At 45.7% G+C, this 26,528-nt stretch overlaps 1 protein-coding gene across 4 annotated transcripts in view; it reads right to left on the bottom strand.

Moving 5' to 3' along the window:
* PROM1 (prominin 1) overlaps positions 1 to 26,031 on the bottom strand; it is a 108,527-nt gene extending 82,496 nt beyond the window's left edge. For 3 of the 4 annotated variants that reach the window (XM_083398879.1, XM_083398877.1, XM_083398878.1), the window contains exons 1-3: positions 25,870 to 26,031; positions 14,402 to 14,481; positions 8,692 to 9,093 (exon numbers count right to left, since the gene is read on the bottom strand). In XM_083398879.1, coding sequence (XP_083255005.1) covers positions 8,692 to 8,914 — 223 coding nt within the window. In that variant the 5' untranslated portion in view covers positions 8,915 to 9,093; positions 14,402 to 14,481; positions 25,870 to 26,031. The remainder of the gene's footprint in view (positions 1 to 8,691; positions 9,094 to 14,401; positions 14,482 to 25,869) is intronic. The other variant, XM_083398880.1, reaches the window with a different exon arrangement.
* Positions 26,032 to 26,528: the final 497 nt, after the last annotated feature.

Raw genomic sequence — 26,528 nt, 5'->3', positions numbered from 1 at the left:
TTCATCAAAGCATTTATTAGCTCCAAGTCTCATTCACTCCTCTTTCCTGCTACTCCCCAAGCGCCATTAAGCACATAATTTATTGAATGAGCAGCCAGCTCAATATCCACTAAGATCGCACTTTCAAGCTTCAGTCCAAAATCAATATTTATTGGGCTCTCGTCCTATTCATTGCTATCAAATTTATTAATTGGATTACTCATAGACTGGAAGGAACTGCAGGGCCTGGTAGCAATTTGTATTTATCTATTCTATATAAAAATATATATCCCACTCCTCCTCCTGAAGGAGCCCTGGGCTGCAGATGTTAGCATATCAAGGAGTCAAGATGGCAAGTTAACTTATACATGCTTACTCAGAAAGTGCAGCAAGCAAGGAACCTTTTACACACTTACAAACACACACACACACACACACACACACACACACATTATAGTTTTCATTTCTCCTCCCCCCTCCCCCCACCAAATGTTTAAGCCCTTCAAGCTTCAGATCAATTTCTGAAGTACAGAGCATCCCCTGCCAGCATTTGAAATTCAACAGGCGCATTTTGCACCTGGCTATTGGCCACTTGCAACCAAGTGAAGATGCCTGAGCGCCAGGATGGCACTTGTTGTCTCCATCATCTAGTGGTGCTATGCCTGGAGATCCTTGGATCTTGACTGTTTTCACACACTAGCAACATGTCCTGTAGAATTCTATCGGTTATATTTTATCTGCACAATCAAAATGAATTCCGGGAACAAAAAATGACAACTAGGCATTCTGTTTTGGCGACTGTAAAGGTCCAGTCTGACCATTAGACCCAGTCGTGACCGACTCTGGGGTTGCGGCGCTCATCTTGCTTTATTGGCCGAGGGAGCCGGCGTACAGCTTCTGGGTCATGTGGCCAGCATGACTAAGCCGCTTCTGGCAAACCAGAGCAGCACACAGAAACGCCGTTTACCTTCCCGCCAGAGTGGTACCTATTTATCTACTTGCACTTTGACGTGCTATCGAACTGCCGGGTTGGCAGGAGCAGGGACCAAGCAATGGGAGCTCACCCCGTCATGGGGATTTGAACCGCCGACCTTCTGATCGGCAAGTCCTAGGCTCTGTGGTTTAACGCACAGCGCCACCTTAGGATGTCCCTTTGGTGACTGTAGCCCTGGTTTAAGGAGCCATTCGGCACCTAGATTATATATCTGAGTTTCTAACACTGCCTCCGGCATATATAAAATTTACATATGCCAATATTTCAATAAACAGCAAGCTTCTCCCTGTGCCATTTTACTCTAGTTTCCCCACTAGCAATTAGCATATCCATGATACACTAAGCCTCGGAATCAGTGGGTTTTAGAGATCTTGCTTCGTTGTAATATGTGTTCTTCTTCATTGCCTACATTTCCAACTTCATTTTGAATAAAAATTCTAGAGCCTTGTCTCTAATGTTTTATTCAGAATGCACGCCTAAGGCTAAAACTATATATTCCATGGGGTTTGCTAATTCTGTCATCAGAAATGGTGATTCTTTTTTAATATAAAGCAGCCTAGATGGACTATAGCTGTACCTCAGCTCCCAAACATTCAAAAACTGAAAGTGAGTGTTCTGTTTTTTTGAATGTTCTTCTGGAAGCTTCTGCGGCCTCCAATTGGCTGCAGGAGCTTCCTGCAGCCAATCAGGAGCCGCCCTTTGGAAGTCAAACATTTCGGAAGTCAAATGGACTTCTGGAACAGATTCTGTTCGACTTCCGAGGTACGACCGGGAAGCAGAAGGGCACAGGCAGCTTAAACTCTTCCAAAACTGGGCTGCTGGCTGAAAACTGGTGGTGGGAACAGATTGTGCTGGTTCTTAAAACAACTTCATTGGTGGCTCATCCATCTCTGAGAAAAACTCAGAGGGCAGGTGCTTGCTTTTGCAAAATAAATCCTCTATTGCAGCTTGAGAGGTGGGCACCTGAGGGGTTGCCTTCTCTCACATGAACCTGCCTGTACTCTGCACTATCACCTGCTCCCCATATACATGGCCTCTGTAATACTCTCTGCACGATGCTCACCTGATCCCAGTGCATGTCTTCTCAGCACCAGGTGAAGATCTTTTCACTGCTCAAGGCCTTTGAAAGAGCGAGCCTGGCACAAAGGCAATCAGCCCCAGCTTTCAACTGTTCAGCCACTTGCTGTTATAATTCTGCTCTAAGTTGCATAACTGTTATCCGAGTCCGAAACAGTAATACAATGGTACCTCTGGTTACGTAATTAATTCATTCCGGAGGTCCGTTCTTAACCTGAAACTGTTCTTAACCTGAAGCACCACTTTAGCTAATGGGGCCTCCTGCCGCCGCCACCCAATTTCTGTTCTCATCCTGAAGCAAAGTTCTTAACCCAAGATACTATTTCTGGGTTAGCGGAGTCTGTAACCTGAAGCGTATGTAACCTGAAGCATATGTAACCCGAGGTAGCACTGTATGTTTTGAAACCTTTTAAATTCTGCAATTTTTAACATGTTTCTCAATAAAGTGAGGCGAAAAACGAAAGAATACACACACACATAAAAAAGGTAACTCAAAATTAAAACTTTGCTTTCAAAATTGCTACAATAATTAGGAGAGATCTTGATCTCTGGAGAAGAAACATTATCCACTGATATCCTGAAATGAGCCAAAGGTTTGCCAGTCACTTACATAAGGATTTTGAAGAGTCTATGAAGATCAAGGTAAGGACCCGCTCCTTAAAAATGAAATAATACTTTGCACCATGCAATGCGATTCCCTTTAACTGGAGGACGTTTTCTCCATAATGACTTCCCATATTTGCTCCTACCAGCCCTGAATCATTTCCACATTGCAATGCTTTTGCAACTTGTATCTGACAGCTATTAATAACTGGACTTTTTAATACCATGATTGTCCATGGTTCAAAATAGTTTAATAGTATTGAGAGGGACGCGGGTGGCGCTGTGGGTAAAACCTCAGCGCCTAGGACTTGCCGATCGCATGGTCGGCGGTTCGAATCCCCGCGATGGGGTGAGCTCCCGTCGTTCGGTCCCAGCGCCTGTCAACCTAGCAGTTCGAAAGCACATCAAAGTGCAAGTAGATAAATAGGGACCGCTTACCAGCGGGAAGGTAAACAGCGTTCCGTGTGCTGCGCTGGCTCGCCAGATGCAGCTTGTCACGCTTGGCACGTGACCCGGAAGTGTCTGCGGACAGCGCTGGCTCCCGGCCTCTTGAGTGAGATGAGCGCACAACCCTAGAGTCTGGCAAGCCTGGCCCGTACGGGCAGGGGTACCTTTACCTTTACCTTTACCTTTAACCAATGATATTGTTAATACCTTCTACTTACTACCTTCCCCAAACCTTGCATGGCCATCACGTGCCAACATGATCACATCTCTTCCAACACAGAACGCCTTACAAAGCTCATCTGGCGCTAAATACTACATAGCCAGGAATTTAAAGATGAAGAGATTACGGTTGGGAACAACCATGCATAATTCCATGCTACCTTGGTAAGAATATCACCCACTTCATGATCCCACTACAAGATATATAGTGGGTCCACAGCTCAGATGATGAAACCTGAAGACTTACAGCAGGCATAGGCAAACTCGGCCCTCCAGATGTTTTGGGACTACAACTCCCATCAACCCTGACCACTGGTCCTGTTAGCGAGGGATCATGGGAGTTGTAGTCTCAAAACATCTGGAGGGCCGAGTTTGCCTATGCCTGACTTTCAGCATATCTCACCCACAAACAAGAGAGTTCCTGTTCAGAGTTTTAACCAGCTAGGTCCTTCTCCAGAATACAGTTAGCTGTGAAAATCTCGAGAAAGCTAATTTGATCAACCCACTCAGGTTTTCTGTCTTGTCAGGACTCACACATCAAATTTGCTATAAGGAATGATGTAAACATGACGTTTTTAGTAGATTTACTCCTTTCAGTTACTGGAACCTCAAACCTAAGTAAGTCTGTCAAATTCTTACTTAGCAACCTGCTGTTAGAGCTGCAAATGTCATGATAGATCCTGCATGTTAGATCCCGCAAATGTCATGATATCCAAAAATCTATTTTAAAAAGATTACGCACTAGTCATTTCTCAACTCAAACACTACCCAACTTGCTTTCCACCCACTGCAGAAAGGATACAAGAAAGCCATCTTCCCCCACCCTCAAATGAAAGAGGAGCTTTTGAACTGGAAAATGACCAGTGAGGAAAGAGTTAAGCAGCTTCTCCACAGCTGCCCTCAACTCATGCAGGCATCCTTCTTGAATTGCTTGGTTGTTGTTTTTTTAAAAAAGGTGTAAAACCTTTACACAAACTCCTTGGAAAAATGAAAAAAAAAAGACAGAACTCCATGTATTCTGTTGCTTATACTTCAATTCTCTTACATAGCTAAACAGAAGCAGACAGAAAGCACACCTCATCATCAGTTGTATGTACCCCTCCCTTCCCAAATAAATGCCTCTACTTGTGGTCTTCAAATCACAGTTGAAGGCTTTCCATTTTAACCCTTTTACCATAAACTTCTTAATATGTTTAAAAGGTTGAGAACCATGAATGATGAGATCTGTATGCACCGCAACTAAAGCACTCAGTTAACAATTTACGAAGTCAGCTTCAAGTCGCACTGAAAGCATAATAAACTTGAGTGCTCATATCTTCAAATCCTCTCATTTGTATTTAAAACATTTGCAGGTGATCCAGGCATGCACTTTGAATGCATTAAAGTCAATCTTATAGGATTTATTGAAAAGCAACCCAATAATTCAAGGAAGCACTTTAAAACAGAAAGGATGCGTCACAAGTGTTTTGTACGGCCAGTTAAGGCCTCCTGTGATTTAAGGGCACATTGAGAATGCCACCATGCACAAAATCTGATCAAATATTGCCAGCTGTTCAGACCATTTGTCCTGCCAGCTCAGTACTGTGTCTACACTAGAGATAGCTAACATGGTATCTAACATGTTGCAGCCCAATTGCCCTCAGCTGATGGCCAGAGCAGGTGGCCAGTTGTATTCCTGTAACATCTGAAGTTTGTTAAAGTGGAAGGGCTGCGGAAACCACCTACGATGCGAACACTTGTCCACTACTTCCAAGGTGACTGCTAAGATCGAGGGAGATGGAACATGCAGCAAGGTATTGTGTTTGTTGCCGATGCTAGCTAAAACAATTACCGTATTGTTCGCTCTATAGGACGCACTTTTCCCCCTCAAAAAATGAAGGGAGCAAGTGTGTGCGTCCTATGGAGCGAATGCAGGCTTTCGCTGAAGCCTGGAGAGCGAGAGGGGTCGGTACGCACCGACCCCTCTCGCGTTCTAGGCTTCAGGAAGCTATCCGTAGGCTTGCGGACAGCTGCCTGCAGCCCGAAGCCCGGGGAGCGCGGCGCTGTGCACCCCGGTCTTCGGGCAGCTATCCGCAAGCCTTCGGAGCCTGGCGGGAGTTCCCAAGGCTTGCGGATAGCAGCCTGCTGTCCCCGAAGCCAAAACAGAGAGACGGGGCACTATGCAGCCCTCCGTCTCACTGTTCCAGGTTCGGGATGGCTGCGCAAAGCACACCGCCGCCCTGCGGGGGCTACAAAGGATGTCCCCCCCCTATTCTCCCCCTCCTATGATCCGGTGCGTCCTATGGTACGGTGCGTCCAATAGAGCGAAAAATACGGTAATCACTATTATTTGCTTTCTGCAGTAAAGATGGCCAGGTCTTAACTAACCCTGCCAAAGTCCTTAACCCTAGCTTGGCACTTTGGCAGAAGTTTTCCTCACCCCAAATATCCCTCCTAAGAAAAGTCTCACCTGCTAACATTCTGCACAACACGCTGCAGAGCTAAACGCCCCGGATCGAGACCAGCAAAAATGAATGGGAGCCCTGTGTGCAATATTTGCATGGCTCATTACATAGAAGTCTTCAAAGAGATGCAAATGAATGAAAAGCTTGCTCAAGTAATTAGCATGCAAGGGCAATCTTTCAAGGAGAAGTCTTAAATATTAGCTGAATCAACCAAGGAGAATTAAACCCAAAGGAAAAGACATTAAAGCAGCAAATGGAATGGCAAGAATGGCAGACCCTCTTTTATCCCAGGGTTGGTGAACCTCTCCCTTTGGCAGATGTTGCTAGACTGCGATTCTTGTAATCCCCAGCTTTGCTGGTTGAAACTAATGGGGCTCTGGAGTCCAAGTTCATATAGAGGGACGCAGGTTGTTCACCCCGACTTCCTGCTGTACTTCCTGCTCAAATGTTTTCAATTCCCCCTCCCCTTTCTAAAAAGCCATGCTACCCTATGAACCCATCAACTCAACTTCCTGGTGGTCATTTCTTTTGCAGGCAAAATGCTCTGCGCAGTCCAGGATCCTGGCTTGGAGCACTAATCCCATAGGAAGGGGAGCAGGGCACCCCAGATTCCCTGCTAAAGTCTGCCAGCCAAGGAATGAGGTTGATCAGTCCTCCCATAGGCTCTCTGCCTTTCTTCAGCTCCCACGATTCGCCTAGCTAGTTGGCCACCCATACTACCCTGAACACACCCGATCTCGTCTGATCTCGGAAGCTAAGCAGGGTCAGGCCTGGTTAGTACTTGGATGGGAGACAGCCTGGGAATACCAGATGCTGTAGGAAGTAAGTGGTCTCTAGCACTGCCCTGCTGTGAGATCCTATCTGTCCTTGGCAGCCTGTGCCACTATCAACATATCAACCTCCCTAGGGCCTGCTCTATAATTTGAGAACGCTCTGTGCCAAGCACTTTCACAAGAATGTGCAAAGCAATGCTAACCTGCTTCAGCCACCACCAAGACTGTGAAGAGCAGTGGAGTTATTGCAGCATCTACAACCTGGCAGCAGCTATGGGAGGTCAGGAGGGGCAGGCACATCAGCATAGTTCCCAACACCAGCTTCAGGCTGGTCCCTGGCCCTTTGTCAGCCAGGGCTGGCTAAGAGAGTGGCTTGGGATCCAGCTCAGCTCTATCCATTGCATCAAACGAGTGACACCAAGTGTAGTGTCACTCCATCAGTGGCAGACAGCCACTCAATCAACGCCCCTGTCCCTTGCCCCATTGACCAGCATTGGGTGGGAGAAGATTGCAGTTTCTCCAATTGAGTGCGAAAGAATCTCATCTGAGGGCTCCCTTATCTGGATCAGGATAAACTCAGAGAATCTTTGATAGGATATTTTGTGGAATTCTGGGATTTGAAAAAAGAGGAAGTGGAAGACTGGGTGGAGAAAGCTTACAGATTTGGTCCTAAAAAAAGAGACTAAAATAATCTACGATTGTATTGTGGTCTTTAAGACCAGGGAACAAAGACATATCATTCTGGGGCATCATTATAAAAAAGGCCACAAAGTCCTCGATAAATCCGTTGTGCTCTTCAAAGAGGTTCCTAGGCATTTTTTGAACCTGAGATCCCAGTATAGGGACCTGACAGATATTCTGAGGAGAAAGAACATTTTTTTTAGGTGGGAATTTCCAGAGGGCCTATCTTTCAAATGTGAAGGAAGAAAGCAAAAGATTAAGAACCTTGAGGAGAAGCACAGAACCATGTTTTAAGCCAATGGGATGGTTCTCGTGCTATGGATCAGAATCTGGGCAAGGGGACAGGCAGAAGGAGGAGGTTGCACAATACCTTAAAAGGGCTGCCAACACAACTCTGGGAAGGTCTGCCATTGTTAGAAGATGAACATAAGCCATATTGATCCCCCTAACAACTTCTGGGTGGTTGTTGTTGTATACTACCTAAGGTTCAAGTTAGACGAGATGCCAAGATATCTCTTAAAAGAAGCAACATGGACCTCTCAAAGTGGATCAGGAATGTGCCTGTGTGGTGGTGATCCTTTCTCCCCAGTTTCACAATCTAGATGCAAATCCACCTGCTCCTTTATGGAAAACGTATGGGCATGATTTCCCCCCAGCAGAACAAAAAACAGGGCAGGGGAGGGGGAGAACATTGAAGGATAAAAAGGGTACAACACCATTTCCTTAGTACCACACTCTTGTTCAAAGTCCACGACCCCTACAACTACTTTTAAGAGAAATCAAAAGAGATCTAATTGCTCCTCTCTCACTTGCCTGACCCTTAACCAGCTGGAGGAAGAGACATCACTGACAATCTTCTGAATCTATTAATTGCAGTCCAAAAGATTCTCACACTACTGCTCTATAGTGCAATCTTGCTGCAGAGGTCACTGAGAACACATGTAGGAGAATATAATGGTGCAGACAAGTGTAACATCTGAAGTATGGCAAAAGAAGTTAGAATTTGTACTCTAGAATGGGCTTTCAGGTGACTAACTAATTCCACAATACATAAGTCTATCATTAGTGTAATATATTTTTATTTTAAAAGGTTTACACCTATGGACAAGAAGGTCTATGTACCCACTCCAACTGGCTCCCCCAGTTTAGGAAGTTTAAAGCACACTGCTCTCATCTACATATTTAGAAGTCTACAAGAAAAAAAAAAATCTGCAACAGACTAAAGAGACTTCCACACTCGTACTATTTAATGGACTGCCCATCACATGTCGATTCTAAATTGCTGACTTATAGGGCTGTCTACATTCCCTTTGCAAGTTTTTTCACCTCATCTATTATTAATTATTATTATTATTATTATTATTATTTTCTGAAGGTACACTCACAAACTATAGTCTGTGATAAGAGCTGCCATGCCAAACTAAAGCCTCAACCAGCACACATGCTTTAGGACAGTTCAATATTAAAGACTTACCTTGAGGAAAATAATTTGGTTGCACTAAATAGAGGAAAGTGTGGACTAATCGAAACAAAATCCCTATCGCTCCAGGTTCGTGGTACGCTGCGGTGTCATAAGTCTTTGCAGGAACAAACCCAAAATCCAGAGTTTCGGAAGGCGGTTGGTATAAAGGCTGAACTTCGGAAATCGTTCTTCCACAAAACAGTAACAGGAGCAGTAGACACAGTTCCCCAGCCATGACTGACCAAAATGCATAAAATGAGGTAGAAGTTGGGGAGAGAAGGGCTCAAATATTCTGCACAGATCCGCCAAGCAAAACAGGAGTCTTTCCTTGGCTGTTTCCTCAATCCAGAATGCGCACTTGCTTCCGAAGGCTTTTTTGGCAGCTCTTCGCAGGATTCAGTTAGGGCACCATCTCTGGCAATGAGAGAAAACAGCTGTTTATTAAGTGGCCTTTCAACCCACAAGAAAGCCTAACAACAGTGTGAAACACACGCAGTCGCCTGTAACGTTTTAACACACTGCCCTGTTGGAAAGGTAAACAGATAGATGTGATCGTGTGCAACACTGAAAGACAGGGCTTTCCACTACTGTAAAGAGGGAGGGTAAAGATTGCTCAGAATTCTTTTGTGCAACACTGAGTCTTTGAAGGAGAAAAACTAAAATTAAAAGCAGCATTTCCCATTAATGACGATGATGATGATTTTACTATTGGTACCCTGCTCATCTGATTGAATTGCCCCAGCCACTCTGGGTGGCTTCCAACAAATTATAAAACACAGTAAAACATCAAAACATTTAAACTTTCTCATAGAGGGCTGCCTTCAGATGTATTCTAAATGTCATATAGCTGTTTATCTCCTAAACATCTGGTGGGAGGGTGTTCCACATTGCAGGTGCCACTACCAGGAAGGCCCTCTGTCTGGTTCCCTGTAACCTCACTTCTCGCAACAAGGGAACCATCAGAAGGCCCTCAGTGCTGGATCTCAGTGTCTGGGCTGAACGATGGGGGTGGAGACTCTCCTTCAGCTACACTGGGCTGAGGCTGTTTAGGGCTTTAAAGGTCAGCACCAACACTGTGAATTGTGCTCAGAAACGTACTGGGAACCAATGTAGATCCTTTAGGACCAGTGTTATATGGTCCCAGAAGCCTATCCCAGTCACCAGTCTAGCAGCCACTTTCTGGATTAGTTGTGGTTTCCAAGCGGATTGCAGTAGTCCAAGCAGAAGATAAGTAGAACATGAACCACTCTAGCAAGACAGGCAGGTAGGCTCTCAGCCAGCGTACCAAATGGAGCTGGTAGACAGCCATCCTGGATGCAGAATTAACCTGCACCTCCACGGACAGCTGTGAGTCTAGAACGACCCCAAGGCTGCGCACCTGGTTCTTTAGGTGCACAGTTACCCCATTCAGGAGCAGGGAGTCCTCTACACCTGCCCCTCGTCCCCCCATCTTGTTGGGTTTCAACCTCAATCCATTGACAGCTATCCATCCTCCAACCTCCTCTAGACATCCACACACGACATTCACCGCCCTCACTAGTTCCGAATTCATCTGCATCCTGGGGAACACCCAGCCCAAATCCCTTGATGATCTCTCACAGCGGCTTCATATAGATGTTGAAAAGTATGGGAGAGAGGACGGACCCCTGAGCATCCAGGGGTCCGAACACTCATCCCAACATCACTTACAGAGGTGGCACCAAGATCCTCAAACAACAAGGCTTCCCTACCATGTTCTCTCAAGGTTCAGTAATGACATTGGTTCAGCAGACATTGGGGACTTCGAGCCCTCTATATGTTGCTCAACTACAACTCCCATCAGCCCTAGCTTTCTTTTTTCTTTTTAAATAATATTTATTACTTTTCCAACAATTTAAACACTACATAGAAGAAATAAAAATGGACAATACAATACAATACAAAAACACTACATAACACTAACACTAACACCTAACACTAACACATTAAACTAACAAAACAAAACAAAAACAATTTAAAACACATCAAACAATTTCAATATCTTATATTCCATTCACTTATTTCAATGACCTCCTCACACCTCCCTTTTTGTATTCCACTTCTATTAATTATTTCAGCAATTCCTTTCCATCTTCCTCTGTTTTCTATCCTATAGTTATCTTAAGACATTCTAACCTTATTTTTTCCTTTAACACTCTATTAATCTATTTATACTTAATTCCTTATAACATTTCTACTAAAGCCATATAACTTCATTCCAACTTTGTTCTAACATTCATTAATTTTACAGTATTTCTGTAGATAGTCTTTAAACTTTTTCCAGTCTTCTTCCACCGACTCTTCTCCCTGGTCTTGGATTCTGCCAGTCATTTCTGCCAGTTCCATATAGTCCATCACCTTCATCTGCCATTCTTCCCGGGTGGGTAAATCTTGTGTCTTCCAATACTTCGCGATGAGTATTCTTGCTGCCATCAGCCCTAGCTTTCATAGCCAATAGCCAATGACCAGTGATGATGGGAGTTGTAGTTCTGCAATATGTGGAGGGCATATTACCAGAAACATGTATTTTACAAGGATACCTCCTGTTTTTGCAATGGTCAGCGCAACAGAGCCCTGTTCAGCAACCAATTTTCATCAAGGATCATTGTTTCAAACTCTGCAAAGGCCAAGGCACGGGCAAACAGAAGTGAATGGAAAGGCACAGGGTGGGGTGTTATCAAAGTCTCCTGGGGGCTGACTGGGGGCCAGGTGGGGAAGGGAAGTGGTTAAAGATGCCCCTTCCCATAAGCTCTCTTTGCAAAGAAATGAACCCAATCATTAAGCATCAACATATATCCCAATCTAATGGCCCCCTCCTGTTCATCCCAAAAGCAAGCCCAGCGCACACAGAGTGCCTGCCTGAGTCAAAGCTTAGCCAGGCTAAACACACTGAAGAGGCCTAATATTGGTCCCTTCTGTCTCACTGGGTCCCTATCCGGCACCTCCAATTTCTGCCAAGTTTCCTCCAAAAGTAGACTTTGGAAGTAGACAAGAATCATGAATCGAATTCAGCTTCACAGTTCATTCATCCCATTGCTTTCTTTTCAAAGCTGGACATAATTGCCCCCCATTCTAAATGGTAAACCATATTTGCTAGTTTACCGGTTAAAGATCAAAGTACTTAAATTCTCCAAAATGCTCCCAGGAGAGGAAACCTTACTAACCTTAACAGCAAAGCCAAGTACCATATGCATTTTATATTAGTAAGCTCTAATCCAGCACATGAAAAGCAGTTTCAAGTTCTCTCCTAATACACAGCTGGGCAAATTAAGCTCCAGTTGGCAGGCAGTCCATTTCTGGTTTGCCAAAAAATTATCTGGACGGCATATATATTTGGGTAACCTTTGTGAGTGAGAACAACTGAAACATCTCATCACACTCCCCTTTTCCACCAGCAGTTGGCTCAAGCAAGCAATTGACTGAAGAGAGAAGTTGTTGTTGTTGTTTAGTCGTTTAGTCGTGTCCGACTCTTCGTGACCCCCATGGACCAGAGCATGCCAGGCCCTCCTGTCTTCCACTGCCTCCCGCAGTTTGGTCAAACTCATGCTGGTAGCTTCGAGAACACTATCCAACCATCTCGTCCTCTGTCATCCCCTTCTCCTTGTGCCCTCCATCTTTCCCAACATCAGGGTCTTTTCCAGGGAGTCTTCTCTTCTCCTGAGGTGGCCCAAGTACTGGAGCCTCTGCTTCACGATCTGTCCTTCCAGTGAGCACTCAGGGCTGATTTCCTTCAGAATGGATACGTTTGATCTTCTTGCAGTCCATGGGACTCTCAGGAGTCTCCTCCAACACCATAATTCAAAAGCATCAATTCTTCGGCGATCAGCCTTTTTTATGGTCCAGCAATCACTTCCATACATCACTACTGGGAAAACCATAGCTTTTACTATACGGACCTTTGTTGGCAAGGTGATGTCTCTGCTTTTTAAGACGCTGTCTAGGTTTGTCATTGCTTTTCTCCCAAGAAGCAGGCGTCTTTTGATTTTGTGACTGCTGTCACCATCTGCAGTGATCATGGAGCCCAAGAAAGTAAAATCTCTCACTGCCTCCATTTCTTCCCCTTCTATTTGCCAGGAGGTGATGGGACCAGTGGCCATGATCTTAGTTTTTTGATGTTGAGCTTCAGACCATATTTTGCGCTCTCCTCTTTCACCCTCATTAAAAGGTTCTCTTCTTAATCCAGTAAAAGAAGAGAGAAGTACTTAGAGGCAAATGTGCTTCCCCTGGATCCTCATGGTTTGCCTAACTACGGACCCCTTCCCACTGAACTCAAAGGCGTAAATACTAGGTGAACCCAACGCTAAGTGAGCTTCTCCTCCCCTAGGCCCTTCCCAAGCAAACTGAGACTTCTTTCTTCTCCTTGTCTCTTTGCTCCACCCACAGTGGGTGCTGGGAGACCAGGGCAGGGAGAAGGTGATTTCTACAGTAGCCTGGCTCATTTCTGCCTCTTCGCCCCATCCTCTCCAGCCTCTGCTTCTGGACTGTTCTCTGCCACAGGTGCTTCCAGCTCACTAAGGCCTGTTACCCCTTCAGCTTCCAATCTCTTCCTCCCAGCCTGCTCCCTCTTCTCCACTCACTGATGTCCCGCCAACACCACCCTCTGGGCTCTGAGCCTTCTTCCCTTGGGGTTCCCAAGATACTGCCTCCCACCACTTCTCTGCATCCGGTCAGTCCATGACAGGCAACAGACAAAAATACAGAAACCAGAAATCTTCCAAGCCACTGCCTTCCCTGAACAAAAGAGAGAGAAGCTCAGATTGCTCGTTGCATAGGGCACTCTCAAGCCTGGCCACAGCATCAGACATTTTATCAACACCAGTTCTTTTCCTCTCTCAAACTAGTTCTCTTTCTCTTTTGCTTTGTCTGATATTTGGTTGTGGCAGAGATAGAACTGGCTGCAAATATTGGAAAGCACACCAAAAAGTGCAAGTAGATAAATAGGTACCACTCTGGCGGGAAGGTAAACGGTGTTTCCGTGCGCTGCTCTGGTTTCGCCAGAAACGACTTAGTCATACTGGCCACATGACACAGAAAAACTGCGAACAAACGTCTGCTCCGTTTGTCTGTAAAGCAAGATGAGCGCCTCAACCCCAGAGTTGTTCGCAACTGGACTTAACTGTCAGGGGTCCTTTACCTTTACCTTTTTATATGTATAATATATAATGCAAAATGGGACGCGGGTGGCGCTGTGGGTAAAAGCCTCAGTGCCTAGGACTTGCCGATCGAAAGGTCGGCGGTTCGAATCCCCGCGGTGAGGTGCGCTCCCGCTGTTCGGTCACAGCGCCTGCCAACCTAGCAGTTCGAAAGCACTCCCGGGTGCAAGTAGATAAATAGGGACCGCTTACTAGCGGGAAGGTAAACGGCGTTTCCGTGTGTGGCTCTGGCTCGCCAGAGCAGTGATGTCATGCTGGCCACGTGACCCGGAAGTGTCTTCGGACAGCGCTGGCCCATGGCCTCTTTGAGTGAGATGGGCGCACAACCCTAGAGTCTGTCAAGACTGGCCCGTACGGGCAGGGGTACCTTTACCTTTTTTATATAATGCAAAATAGTCATAGCCCAGACTATTTCCAAATGGAATTTAAACTTGATTACATATGAAAAGCTTATCTACCCAGCGTATTCAGTACCTAACCTCCACACAACATAAGAGTAATTTTGAGCTTCAATTTTGGCATTTAATTTCTTAAATAAAAATCCTACTTACCCAGCCTCTCCAGTTACTTGGATAATAAGGTTTTTGAGCCATTAAATGTGTACTTTCTTTTCCCAAGTGTAAAGATAAACCTGTAATAAAAAGAGCATATTTCTCTAGTGTGTCTAACCAATGCACAAACAGTAATCAATTCTTAGAAGCAGAAAACAACAGCATGCCTACTTCATGACAGCAAAAATAAAGGGGGTAGTTTTGCTATATAAATGATGTTTTTAACTGACAATGTATTTAGTTCACACACAGAGCTTTACTGTGGTCCGCAGGCCCAAAATACACAGTACAACAATAGTAAATATCAACAGTTACTAAGGTGTAAGATCGGCTTTAGTAGCCAACAGAGGAGCTTTAGCCTGTACATACTGATTTCTGATATTTACTGCCTCTGAGAGGAATGTTGCTACAGCCAGTGTAATAGTATCACACTTATCCTCAAGAATAGTTAGCAACTCAGCATGCAAAGGGACGCGGGTGGCCTGTGGGTTAAACCACAGAGCCTAGGACTTGCCGATCAGAAGGTCGGCGGTTCAAATCCCTGCAACGGGGTGAGCTCCCGTTGCTCGGTCCCTGCTCCTGCCAACCTAGCAGTTCAAAAGCACGTCAAAGTGCAAGTAGATAAATAGGTACCGCTCCAGCGGGAAGGTAAACGGCGTTTCCGTGCGCTGCTCTGGTTCACCAGAAGCGGCTTAGTCATGCTGGCCACATGACCCGGAAGCTGTACACCGGCTCCCTCAGCCAGTAAAGCGAGATGAGCGCCACAACCCCCAGAGTCCCTTTACCTTTACAGCATGCAAAACTAAGCCATAAAATACTTCTCACTAGTTCCATGTCTGTGCATACATTCCCCAAACAGCTACTTTGCTCCTCATGTGAATGGGTTAGCAGGGCTTGTTCATCATGAAAATCAAACTCATGGTCACGGTTTGTTTCACCCTAGCAAACCACAATCGTCAAGTCAACATCAAGCCATGTTCTACTGTTTAAGGCTGGCTAACTATCATGGTCACTTATGGTGAATAAACCATGAACCGCTGCTCAGACATAGTCTGTTTAACCTGCTAATGTGAAAAGCAGAGAAAAGTGGAAGTGAATGCCTAAAACAGCTGACTTAGACAACATGTTGTGGCTCTGTATTATGTGTAAATGCAACCAGAGTCTAGAATCTTTAAAAGTAAAGTACGCTATTGTGAACGTGATTGGCATGCAGTTTTCCTGTGATTCTTTTCCGGTATTTTAAAAGGATTACATTGTCTCCATACCCTCCAACATTTCTCCGTTGAAAATAGGGACATCCTATTTCATCATCATCATCATCATCATCATAATTTTATTATTTATACCCCGCCTATCTGACTGTGGCGTTGCCACAGCCACTCTGGGCGGGCTTCCAACAGATATAAAAACATAATAAAACATTAAACATTTTTAAAACTTCCCTATACGGGGCTGCCTTCAGGTGTCTTCTAAAGGTTGTATAGCTACTTAACTCCTTCGCTTGGGGGGGGGGGTCGCATAACTCCATACCCTCTGACATTTCTCTGATAAATATAGGGACATCCTACCATACCCGCTAACATTTATCAGATGAAAATAGGGACATCCTAAGGAAAAGCATAGGGACGCGGGTGGCGCTGTGGGTTAAACCATAGAGCCTAGGACTTGCCGATCAGAAGGTCGGTGGTTCGAATCCCCGCAACGGGATGAGCTCCCATTGCTCGGTCCCTGCTCCTGCCAACCTAGCAGTTTGAAAGCACGTCAAAGTGCAGGTAGATAAATAGGTACCGCTCGGGCAGGAAAGTAAACCGTGTTTCCATGTGCTGCTCATGTTCGCCAGAAGCGGCTTAGTCCTGCTGGCCACATGACCCAGAAGCTGTACGCCGGCTCCCTCGGCCAATAAAGCGAAATGAGTGCCACAACCCCAGAGTCGGCCACAACTGGACCTAATTTAAGGAAAAGCATCCAAGATCAACTCAGAAACCGTAACGACTTCTGTAAATTTGGGGGAGTCCTTGGAAAATAGGGACTCTTGGAGGGTCTGTGTCTCTGCTACAAACCTTCCACCTACATTCCACTGCTCTTTATACAACATGCTGATAACACTTCCTGTTTACTTATTCCTAGATGCATAGCACTTTCGATCCATAGCAGCAGGCATTAATTGACCTTCAAAAGATCTGAGGGCATAGCAGGTATACTGTTTTACAAACTGAGAAACCGTACCTACGAATAAAGTTAGCAGCTGCAGAGTCACACTGAGTCTTAACAATAGAGCTCTGGAGCAAATGTTAATTTACCAATTTTAAATTCCATAATATCAGACAAGCCCTCTGAAATACTAAAGCATGTAAACAATCTTAATATACCACACAAGACCACACAGCCTTCAATGCCAGACAGCGTAGTCTTTGGCATATGCGCCACCGGGGTGCAAAGATCTGCCCAGTGCCCACAAATTTAGTTTAGCCCACAAATTAACTTTTATTATACTTATGTCAGACACCACACTTACACCTGGTCTCTTGTTTATGAAAGAAGGGAGGAAAAAGAAACAAACTTTTTAATTTGCTCATTTATTTACAATACACTTGTATTTAAGTATACAACACCACCGCACCTAAACTTATAAGTATTGTTTAGGCACCTACTTAGGAGAAACATACTTGACATAATATTTTGATGTAAGAGTTAATTTGGCGTGCACGGCGCCACTGAGAATGAGAAACGCCGTCGTTGAGTCAAGCGCCGCGGTTGTGAATGACAAGCGCCACCACTAGCGTGGCGCATCTTTGGTAAATGAGCGCACAAAGTCGAAAGTCCTTTAGTAGGTATACATTTTGGAAATACCTAGGTATATATGTATTTTGTTTTTCTAGCTTGATCAAAATTATTTATTATTTCATAACAGGTAGATAGTTTAAAAAAAAGGGACGTGGGTGGCGCTGTGGGTTAAACCACAGAGCCTAGGACTTGCTGATCAGAAGGTTGGCGGTTCGAATCCCCATGACGGGGTGAGCTCCCGTTGCTCGGTCCCTGCTCCTGCCAACTTAGCAGTTCGAAAGCACGTCAAGTCCCGCTCCTGCGGGAAGGTAAACGGCGTTTCCGTGCACTGCTCTGGCTCACCAGAAGCGGCTTAGTCATGCTGGCCACATGACCCGGAAGCTGTACGCCGGCTCCCTCAGCCAGTAAAGCGAGATGAGCGCCACAACCCCCAGAGTCCCTTTACCTTTACAGCATGCAAAACTAAGCCAAGAGATGAGCGCCGCAACCCCAGAGTCGGCCACAACTGGACCTAACGGTCTGGGGTCCCTTTACCTTTATCAAGGTTTTATAGAACAAATGAAGGATAGCAAGTTTTAGGACTTAAATATGGACCTGGGATGGGAGAGTAAAGGCATATTATGAAGTAACTGCTACACTTTCATCCTGCCATTCCTCTGTAAGAGTATTTCTCAAACTTGGGTCCCCAGCTGTTGTTGGACTACAACTCACATCATCCCTAGCTAGCAGGAACAGTGGTCAGGGGTGATGGGAGCTGTAGTCGAACAAAAGCTGGGGACCCAAGTTTGAGAAACACTGCAAGTCTAGGAACTCACAGTCTAGGACATGGGTAGGCAAACTAAGGTACAGGGGCTGGATTAGGCCCAAACTCCTTCTAAATCCGGCCCCCGGATGGTCCAGGAATCAGTATGTTTTTACATGACTAGAATGTATCCTTTTTTATTTAAAATGCATCTTGGTTATTTGTGGGGCCTGCCTGATGTTTTTACATGAGTAGAATGTGTGCTTTTATTTAAAATGAATCTCTGGGTTCTTTGTGGGGCATAGGTATTTGTCCTCCCCCCCCCTTCAAAATATAGTCCAGCCCCCCACAAGGTCTGAGAAACAGTGGACCGGCTCCCTGCTGAAAAAGTTTGCTGACCCCTGGATCTAGGAGCTGCTGGAGCAACCAGTCACATGGGTGGGGTATAAATAATATATTATTAGCAGTAAAAAAAAAAGATAAAGTATTATTACATATAAGATGCTCCCCTCTTTTATCCTAACCCTCCTAAGATCACTCAGTAAGCTTCATGACCACTATAATGGCTCTCATCTGAATTGAATCAACATCTTCAGAGATGTAGTTGTACATAAGGCAACACAAATTAATTGAGGAAACTCATTTCAGGAAACTAACAACACCACAAAATCAGCAATTTGAAGAACTGTGGCTTTACAACTCCATTTACTATGCACTCATTTATAATAAAGAAGTAAAATAAATATGTAGACTGGGAAATCACACCACCCACACAAACACACACAAAAATGCATCTTGAACTAACGGAACCTCTTCCTGGGATTGCCCAAGATTCAAGAAGCTGCAACTTGTTGAATACAAGGAGAATTTAGCCTTGAAAACAATGCAAGAATGTGTGTGTGTGGGGGGGGTATTACTGCTCTTTCATATTGTGGTGGTGTAACTTTAATTTTTTTACATCAGCCTGGGTCATGGGGAATTTATCAAGAGAGAGGAATACAAATCAAATAAGTAAATAAATGACAAACAATCATCGAGGGTGCCTGGTTGCCTCTCAGCTGAGTGATCAAGCATGGCTGGAGATCACTTTAGAACATGGGTAGGCAAACTAAGGCCCAGGGGCTGGATCCGGCCCAACTGCCTTCTAAATCCGGCCTGCGTACGGTTCGGGAATCAGCGTGTTTTTACATGAGTAGACTGTGTCCTTTTATTTAAAATGCATCTCTGGGTTATTTGTGGGGCCTGCTTGTTGTTTTTACATGAGTAGTAATGTGTAGTTTTATTTAAAATGCCTCTCTGGGTTATTTTCGGGGCACAGGTATTCGTTCATACAGTATATATTTTTCAAAATATAGTCCGGCCCCCCACAAGGTCTGAGGGACAGTGGACCGGCTCCCTGCTGATAAAGTTTGCTGACCCCTGCTTTAGAAGAATTAACACAATGATTAGGAGCTGGGTGACGTTTTCAAAAATGGTTTTCAAGTCTCTGTTAAGACTGGAAGCCCCTCTTTGTAAAACATGAGCTGCGCTATAATTGGCTTATTAAAGCACAGTAAAAGCATCAAAAGAGTGATAATCTCCAGAAGCAAGATTCAGCCATCTCCAGACTGGCAGCTGGTTTGAATTTCAGTCAGCTTCCCAAATTCTTGGGATTATAGTTTTGCTAATTGGTATAAAGTCAATTATTATTTATAAAGCACACCCCATGAGGGCACTGCGAAGCAAGTGAGGAAACATTAATAAGCAACATAATATCATCCCTAGAAAATGTCAAGAGGCAAAACAGGAGGTGGGCTTTCAACTCACTCGGGGGAGCAGAGATGGGGCAGGGAGAGAGAGAAAAGAAACGAAAGACTTTGAGGAGAAAACAAATTCAGTTGTGTGAATCATTCCTCCTCTTTCTCAAGGCTTCTCAAAGAGCCCCATGCCAACTGGCAGTAAGAAATGCCTCTAGACATTGTTGTTGCTTATCCTGCTTTTAAAAATAAATATAAAAACTTTTTTAAAAGAAAGAAAATACCTGCCATTTTTTATATGGACTGGGTGGCAGGATGGCTGGAAAAAACAAAATCGCAGGCTAGTAACTTTGGGGAATTTACAACACTTTATTACCCCCAATTTGGCCTTGCAATTTGAAGGCATCGCCCACTTTCCTGCTTCAGTTTCCGCTTGACTTAGGTGTCATGAAGGAATTACATTGCATGGGCCACGGATGAAAAGAGACAATAGGATTGCGTCGTGCTATTTTTCTAGAAAAAGAGGTGCCAGAACTCACCATGAACACCTCCCTTGTTCTCTTATAATGGCAATGGTGCCCACCTGAGAGGTGCCAGAACTGAGTTCCACCTGGGGGAAAAAATAAACGCCCTGGGACTGGGCATTTCATCAGTCTAAATAGGGTTTTGTTCAAGTGACTTGTGATGAAAGATTTGATCAAATATTAATTTTATGAGCACAAAAAGAAACACACGCTGGTGCTTGCAGTTAGTGTAATATATTGAAAAAGTATGAAAATGTTTTAATTGAATTTATAAAGAATCAGTAGAGTTAGTTCGGTTGTTCAAAGTTTCTGTTTCTGCTTGGGGAAGATTGCTGTTATTGAGGATAGTTTGGCTGCTAAGTTTGCTCTCGCATGACTGCTGTAGGACTATGGGGGATCAACCCTTGCTCTTGGGAGGGAATCAGCAACCTTTTTCACCCGGGGGCCGGTCTACTGTCCCTCAGACCATGTGGTGGGCCGGTTTTTATTTTGGAAAAAAAAAAAGCCCCACAAATAACCCAGAGATGCATTTTAAATAAAAGCACACATTCTACTCATGTAAAAACACACTGATTCCCAGATCGTCCGTGGGCTGGATTTAGAAAGCGATTTGGCCAGATATGGCCTCCGGGCCTTGGTTTGCCTACCCCTGCTCTCAGTGGCGTAGCGTGGGTTGTCAGCACTCGGGGCAAGGCAAGTAATTTGCGCCCCCTAACCCGTGGATTTGCGCCCCCTAACCCGTGGATTTGCGCCCCCTAACCCTAACCCCCAGATGTTGTGCCCGGTGCGGCCGGCCCCCCCTGCACCCCCCACGCTACGTCACTGCCTGCTCTAGAGGACCTAATTCAGTGGTTTCCTGCATGTATAGAAAATAATGGAAGACAAGTTGGAACTCGGTTTTACGCTACAGCCCAGAGGCCAGTCTCCACCCAGAACACACACACACACTTTTTTTTGAGACCAGCCTTCCAGGCAGCAGTGGAACCACTGAAATACAGGGTTCTTCAAGAACACCCCCTTCAAATAACTCAAAAGGACACCCGTGAATCCAGAAGGGTCACATTTCCCCACAGTCCACCATCCTGTGTTAGTCATCCCCCAGAGCAACCAAAACAAACAGATTTCCTTCTTTCACCCGTCACACACTTTTCCTCTGCAGTGTGAATGCACACACGATGTTGTTCCTGGATTACCAGGCCAAAGAAGAGGGAGGGGGAATATAATAATAATAATAATAATAATAATAATAATAATAATAATATTTTATTTATAACCTGCCCTTCCTGGTTCAAAAGCCGGGCTCAGGGTGGCTAACAACAAATTTAAAACCCTTTAAAACCCTGCGGGCTGGATTGAGAAGGTAATTGGGCCGTATCCAGTCCATGGGCCTTAGGTTGCCTACCCCTGCTCTTGGGCCTTGCTATTGTGTGGCATTACAAGGAAAAATAAAAAAAGCTTCCATTAACACTGCAGCATTCTTGGCATTGTGGGATATGTGACAATGGTTAAATAACAGGTGGTCAATTGACAGCCCTTGCCTGGTCAATTAGCCAGTGTGCTAATCTCAGGCAAAAATAGAGAGGTCACTGCTCTGCAAGCAGCTTACAGTCCGAAAAGCTGAGATGGAACTGAAGCTGGATAATGAAGTAACATGAAGACAATTCAATTCAGAAAAGTGGAGAGAAGATCTGGCGATTATTATGGACTACTTTTGGCCAGTCAGCAGCACAGCAACTGCCACCTCACTTTTTAAAAAAAATATCACAATTTTAATTTAATTTTTTGGAATTAGAGACAAAAGTTGCTCTCACAATGACACAAATTTGGTTACCGTAAATACGCTAAGCCTAAGCGGTATTAAACAGAGCTTTTCAACAAACAAACAAAATAAAACAAAGACCCAAAGCTACATCTCTGACAGTTCGATGAACTAATAAAGTTGTAACAAAGTCACAGCCTTCACCATAAACATAACAAAATTAAAATTAAATATACGAGACTGAGCAACTACATTGGTAGCAGTAATAAGTATTCCAATAGTTCTCCAGAGCTAATAAAAAAGGTAAGGTTAAGATCCAAGCGTAATAATTTTTCTGAACGAAATCTTTGTTTTCTTTTGTACCACAGGTAAGAGGAGTGGTTAACGTAAATGTTATGTAGTGTATCTTTTAAACTAGCAAAAATTTTTAACAATGCTTTTAAGAACTTAAGTTAGTTATTATTTATCACTTGAGTTTGGGCTTAAGGCTTAACCCAGACTTTTGTTTATACAATTATGGTGGGCAAAGAGCAGGAAAAGTACCAAGCTCAATAACCTTGGTGTTGGGGAGAAATGGACCAACACTTAAGGTGATGAGAACACTCTAATACACATTTAACAAGGAAGAAGAGGATACAGTCCTTTAATAAAAAGCAAGTGGCTGGGCTAAAAGGTTAGCTCCTCCATAAGAGGTGAGATACAAACTTGAGAAATCCAGCATGAAAAGCAGATGTTCTTTGTTATCAAGTACCAAACTGGATAACGGTACTTAGGTAAAGGGTTCCCTGACCGTTAAGTCCAGTCGTGCCTGACTCTGGGGTTGCGGTGCTCATCTCGCTTTATTGGCCGAGGGAGCCGGCGTACAGCTTCCGGGTCATGTGGCCAGCATGACTAAGCCGCTTCTGGCAAACCAGAGCAGCACACGCCGTTTACCTTCCCGCCACAACGGTAACTATCTATCTACTTTGACGTGCTTTTGAACTGCTAGGTGGGCAGGAGGTGGGACCAAGCTCACCCCGTTGTGGGGATTCGAACCGACAACCTTCTGATCAGCAAGCTCTAGACTCTGTGGTTTAACCCACAGCGCCACCCGCGTCCCTCCTGTACTTAGGTACTCAGGAGAGACCATAGCTCAGTGGGTTAGCACATATTTGCAAGCCCTAGGCCCCAGATTTGACCCCTGGTGTGATTAATTAGGCAGCTGGAATAGACAGAGAATAGAAAATAGATGCTACAGTGGCTAACCTATACACTGGGTCCATCTTCTAAGAGCCAAAAAGGCATAAGCTTAAGGAGCAGGCAACTGCCTATCTACCTTTTCGTAACTGCTAACAAGGGCGAGGAAGGCTAACTCTCACTCTGCAGGCAGCACCAAGGAATGAAGAGGCTTATCTCTTCACTCTTTCCACCAAGATCAGAAGGGACACCACACACCTGCACACAGAGTAGGTGATAAGGGTGGGAGAGTCTTCTTTGGTGCCAAGGAAAAGCAATATATGTAGCTGCCCATTATGCATTAACCAGTTCATGTCAGCTCCCAAGAGCTTTACCGTATTTGTGAATATGGTAGACATGCACATCCCACATAGAGCTAGGGGTGGCTGGCAGCTCCTGTAAAGCAAGCAGTACAGCAGTACCTCGGGTTAAGTACTTAATTCGTTCTGGAGGTCGGTACTTAACCTGAAACTGTTCTTAACCTGAAGCACCACTTTAGCTAATGGGGCCTCCTGCTGCCTCTGCGCTGCCGGAGCACGATTTCTGTACTCATCCTGAAGCAAAGTTCTTAACCCGAAGCACTATTTCTAGGTTAGCGGAGTCTGTAACCTGAAGCGTATGTAACACAAGGTAGCACTGTATTCCAAATGCAGTCCTCCTACCCTGTAATAGTGGCGCTGAAACAGTGTCAATCTACTGCAGAGAACTATATATGATCTAAAGCAGCAGTCAGCAAACTTTATTAGCAGGGGGCCGGTCCACTATCTCTCAGACCTTGTGGGGGGCCGGACTTTATTTTTTTTGGGGGGGGGGATGAATGAATTCCTATGCCCCGCAAATAACCCAGAGATGCATTTTAAATAAAAGCACACATTCTACTCATGTAAAAACACACTGATTCCTGGACTGTCTGCGGGCCAGATTTAGAAGGTGATTGGGCCAGATCCGGCCCCCGGACCTTAGTTTGCCTACCCATGATCTAAAGCGACTTCATGCGTACTTACTAACATTTCAGATTGACCCAGTGCTCCTACACCCAGTTTTTCAATGCCAAAGCGATCTGAGTGGAAGCCATAACTGAAAATATTCCATCTAAAAAAACAACAGCTTCCTGAAAGTTACTCCATGTACAGACTAGCACCCTACTAACCTTATCCCCAGGTAAGGCATTTAAGACACTCACCTAAACTAGCCTTGGATATTGCTCAACTTCGAAATTCCTTTCCCACAAGCAACCTGCTGCACAACACTCTAGAGTCTCTGGATAAAAAATTGATGTGAACCCAGTAGTGTGACTGTCACAATTTGCGGGAGAGATTCAATCACATACTGGCAAATTCAGGTTGTGCGATTAAAGCGGATTTGAATGTCCTGCGGAACAAACCCACTTCCTCAAAAGATCAAACTTTTTGCAATAAGGAAAATGAGTGGAATGCACTTGATTGGATGCAACGCTGTTTAACCTCCCCACAAACAAATGAGAGTGAATGATCATTAAACCGCAGTTGCCCTCTAATCCCCCTGCCAGCATATCAGGAAGGAATGCTCAGTAAACAGGTCATCTGGAAGCGGCAGGGAAAAGTTGTGTTTATATTTAAAGGCTGATTGTGTGGGGGGTTTGACCTAGGAGAATTTATGAAACCCAAACACATTCAAATTCTTGACTAGCTCACTAGAGGCAACAATTTGCAGAGCAGAAAAGGGCAGATCTCCAAGTCCCTTCCCTTCTCCCTTTCACTCCTGTGCTAAGTGACAACAGCTCAAATCTAACCCTTCTCAGGCAGCGAGTCCCAACCTTTTGAATTCCTCTAACACCGCGCGTGTACCGCTGGTGGATCACAACCTGCAGCAATCTTCTAAGCATGCACGGAAAGGCAGTCAATGTCACACATTTGCCATGCGCTCCAAAAGGCGCTGTGAAAGGAAATTATGAGTTGGAAGGGACCCCAAAGATCATCTAGTCCAACCCCCTGCAATGCAGGAATCTCAACTAAAGCATCCATGACAGATGGCCATCCAACCTCTGTTTAAAAGCCGCCAAGGAAGAACTACCAGTCAGTTACGCTGTCGACCAGCTCTCTTCTTCCCGCAATGCCCAGGGTAGGCTCTGCGCGAGGCTTCAGCCTGCAGGGGGAAACGGGAGCCGCTCCACGGCGCTTTCCACCCGGGTCCCTGTCCTTCCCTCCACGGCGGCGCCCACTTGCGCAGTGCAAACCCGCCTAAGGGCGCAGCAGCACCTCCTGGGCAAGCGAGCCCTGCGGGAATCCTCGCCTTAAAGCAAACGGAGCAGCGGCGCGCGCCCTGCCCGGGGAAATTAACTCCTGCCGGGACCCCTTTGCTGCCCCTTGGAAGAAAGGAAGCGCCCTGGCAGCCTCGGGGTGCAGCGCGCTCTTGCGCCTCTTTCCATCTCCCAAGAAGAAGCGTGCCTTTGCAGCACGAGCCTCGCATGCATTTACTCGGGAGTAAGCCCCGCCGAGTTCGAGGCTTCCCACGGTATGTGGCCTCGGGGCTGCACAGCTTCGCTTTTCTTTGGGGGTGGGGAGGGAATGCGCGCAAAGTCCCGAGAACTGCGCCCTTTTCCCCAGGAGAGGCTCTACCGCCCTAGGAACCCCGGGACCGGCCCGTGCTTGGGCATGGAGAGGGGGGTCCCCCATCCAACCCGAGCGCGCAATCCGGAGAGGAGGGTGGGCGCGGCGCAGGCTACTCACCCGGGTCGCAGGCACCCGCCCCTTCGCCGCGAGCGAGGCTCCAGCCGCGTAAAAAACTCGCTCTTGCCGCGCCCGCGCTGCTGCTACTGCAGCTTCTCCGCCCCCTGCGCGCGGCATCTGCTCGCCTCCGGGCCTCCCCGCCACGCGCTCGCGCGCTCGCCTGAGCGCGATCCCGCCCCTCTTCGATGCGTTGCGGGCTCGAGCCACCTGCGCAGGGAGCGCGCCTGGGAAAGCGGGTGGGTCGAGCTGAGGTGTTCGAGGGGTGGGAAGCGAGAGTCGGGCAGGCTTGGAAGTTAGAGCCCGTGGGGCGCAAGGGGGCCGGGGCGCAATTCCTGGCGCAAAGCGGGCAGCTTTCCTGGGTGGGGAGCAGGAGCTTCGTGGAAATGAGCGGGATTGGGGCCCCTGCGGGCGCAGGTTGCATACCAGGGGTCGTGGGCGTAGCCAGTGATGTAGAAAAATAGCTAAAGAAGCTGAAAACCAAGACCAAATAAATCAAATGAAGGCAACCTAAGAGACATATACCTTTTCCTCAATTTTGCCTTTAGCCTGCTCTCCTTTTAATTCGCTTCTCCCGTTATTCCCCTCCTTCGAATTCCCCCCCCTTATTGTCAAATAAAGCATTTTTCTTTCCTCCCTGCATGCCCGTTACTCTATTTCCT

Source organism: Podarcis tiliguerta, assembly GCF_965153285.1.
Source record: "Podarcis tiliguerta genome assembly, chromosome: 9".
NCBI classification, from domain to species: Eukaryota; Metazoa; Chordata; class Lepidosauria; order Squamata; family Lacertidae; genus Podarcis; species Podarcis tiliguerta.
This window is presented reverse-complemented; position numbering and strand designations above follow the sequence as displayed.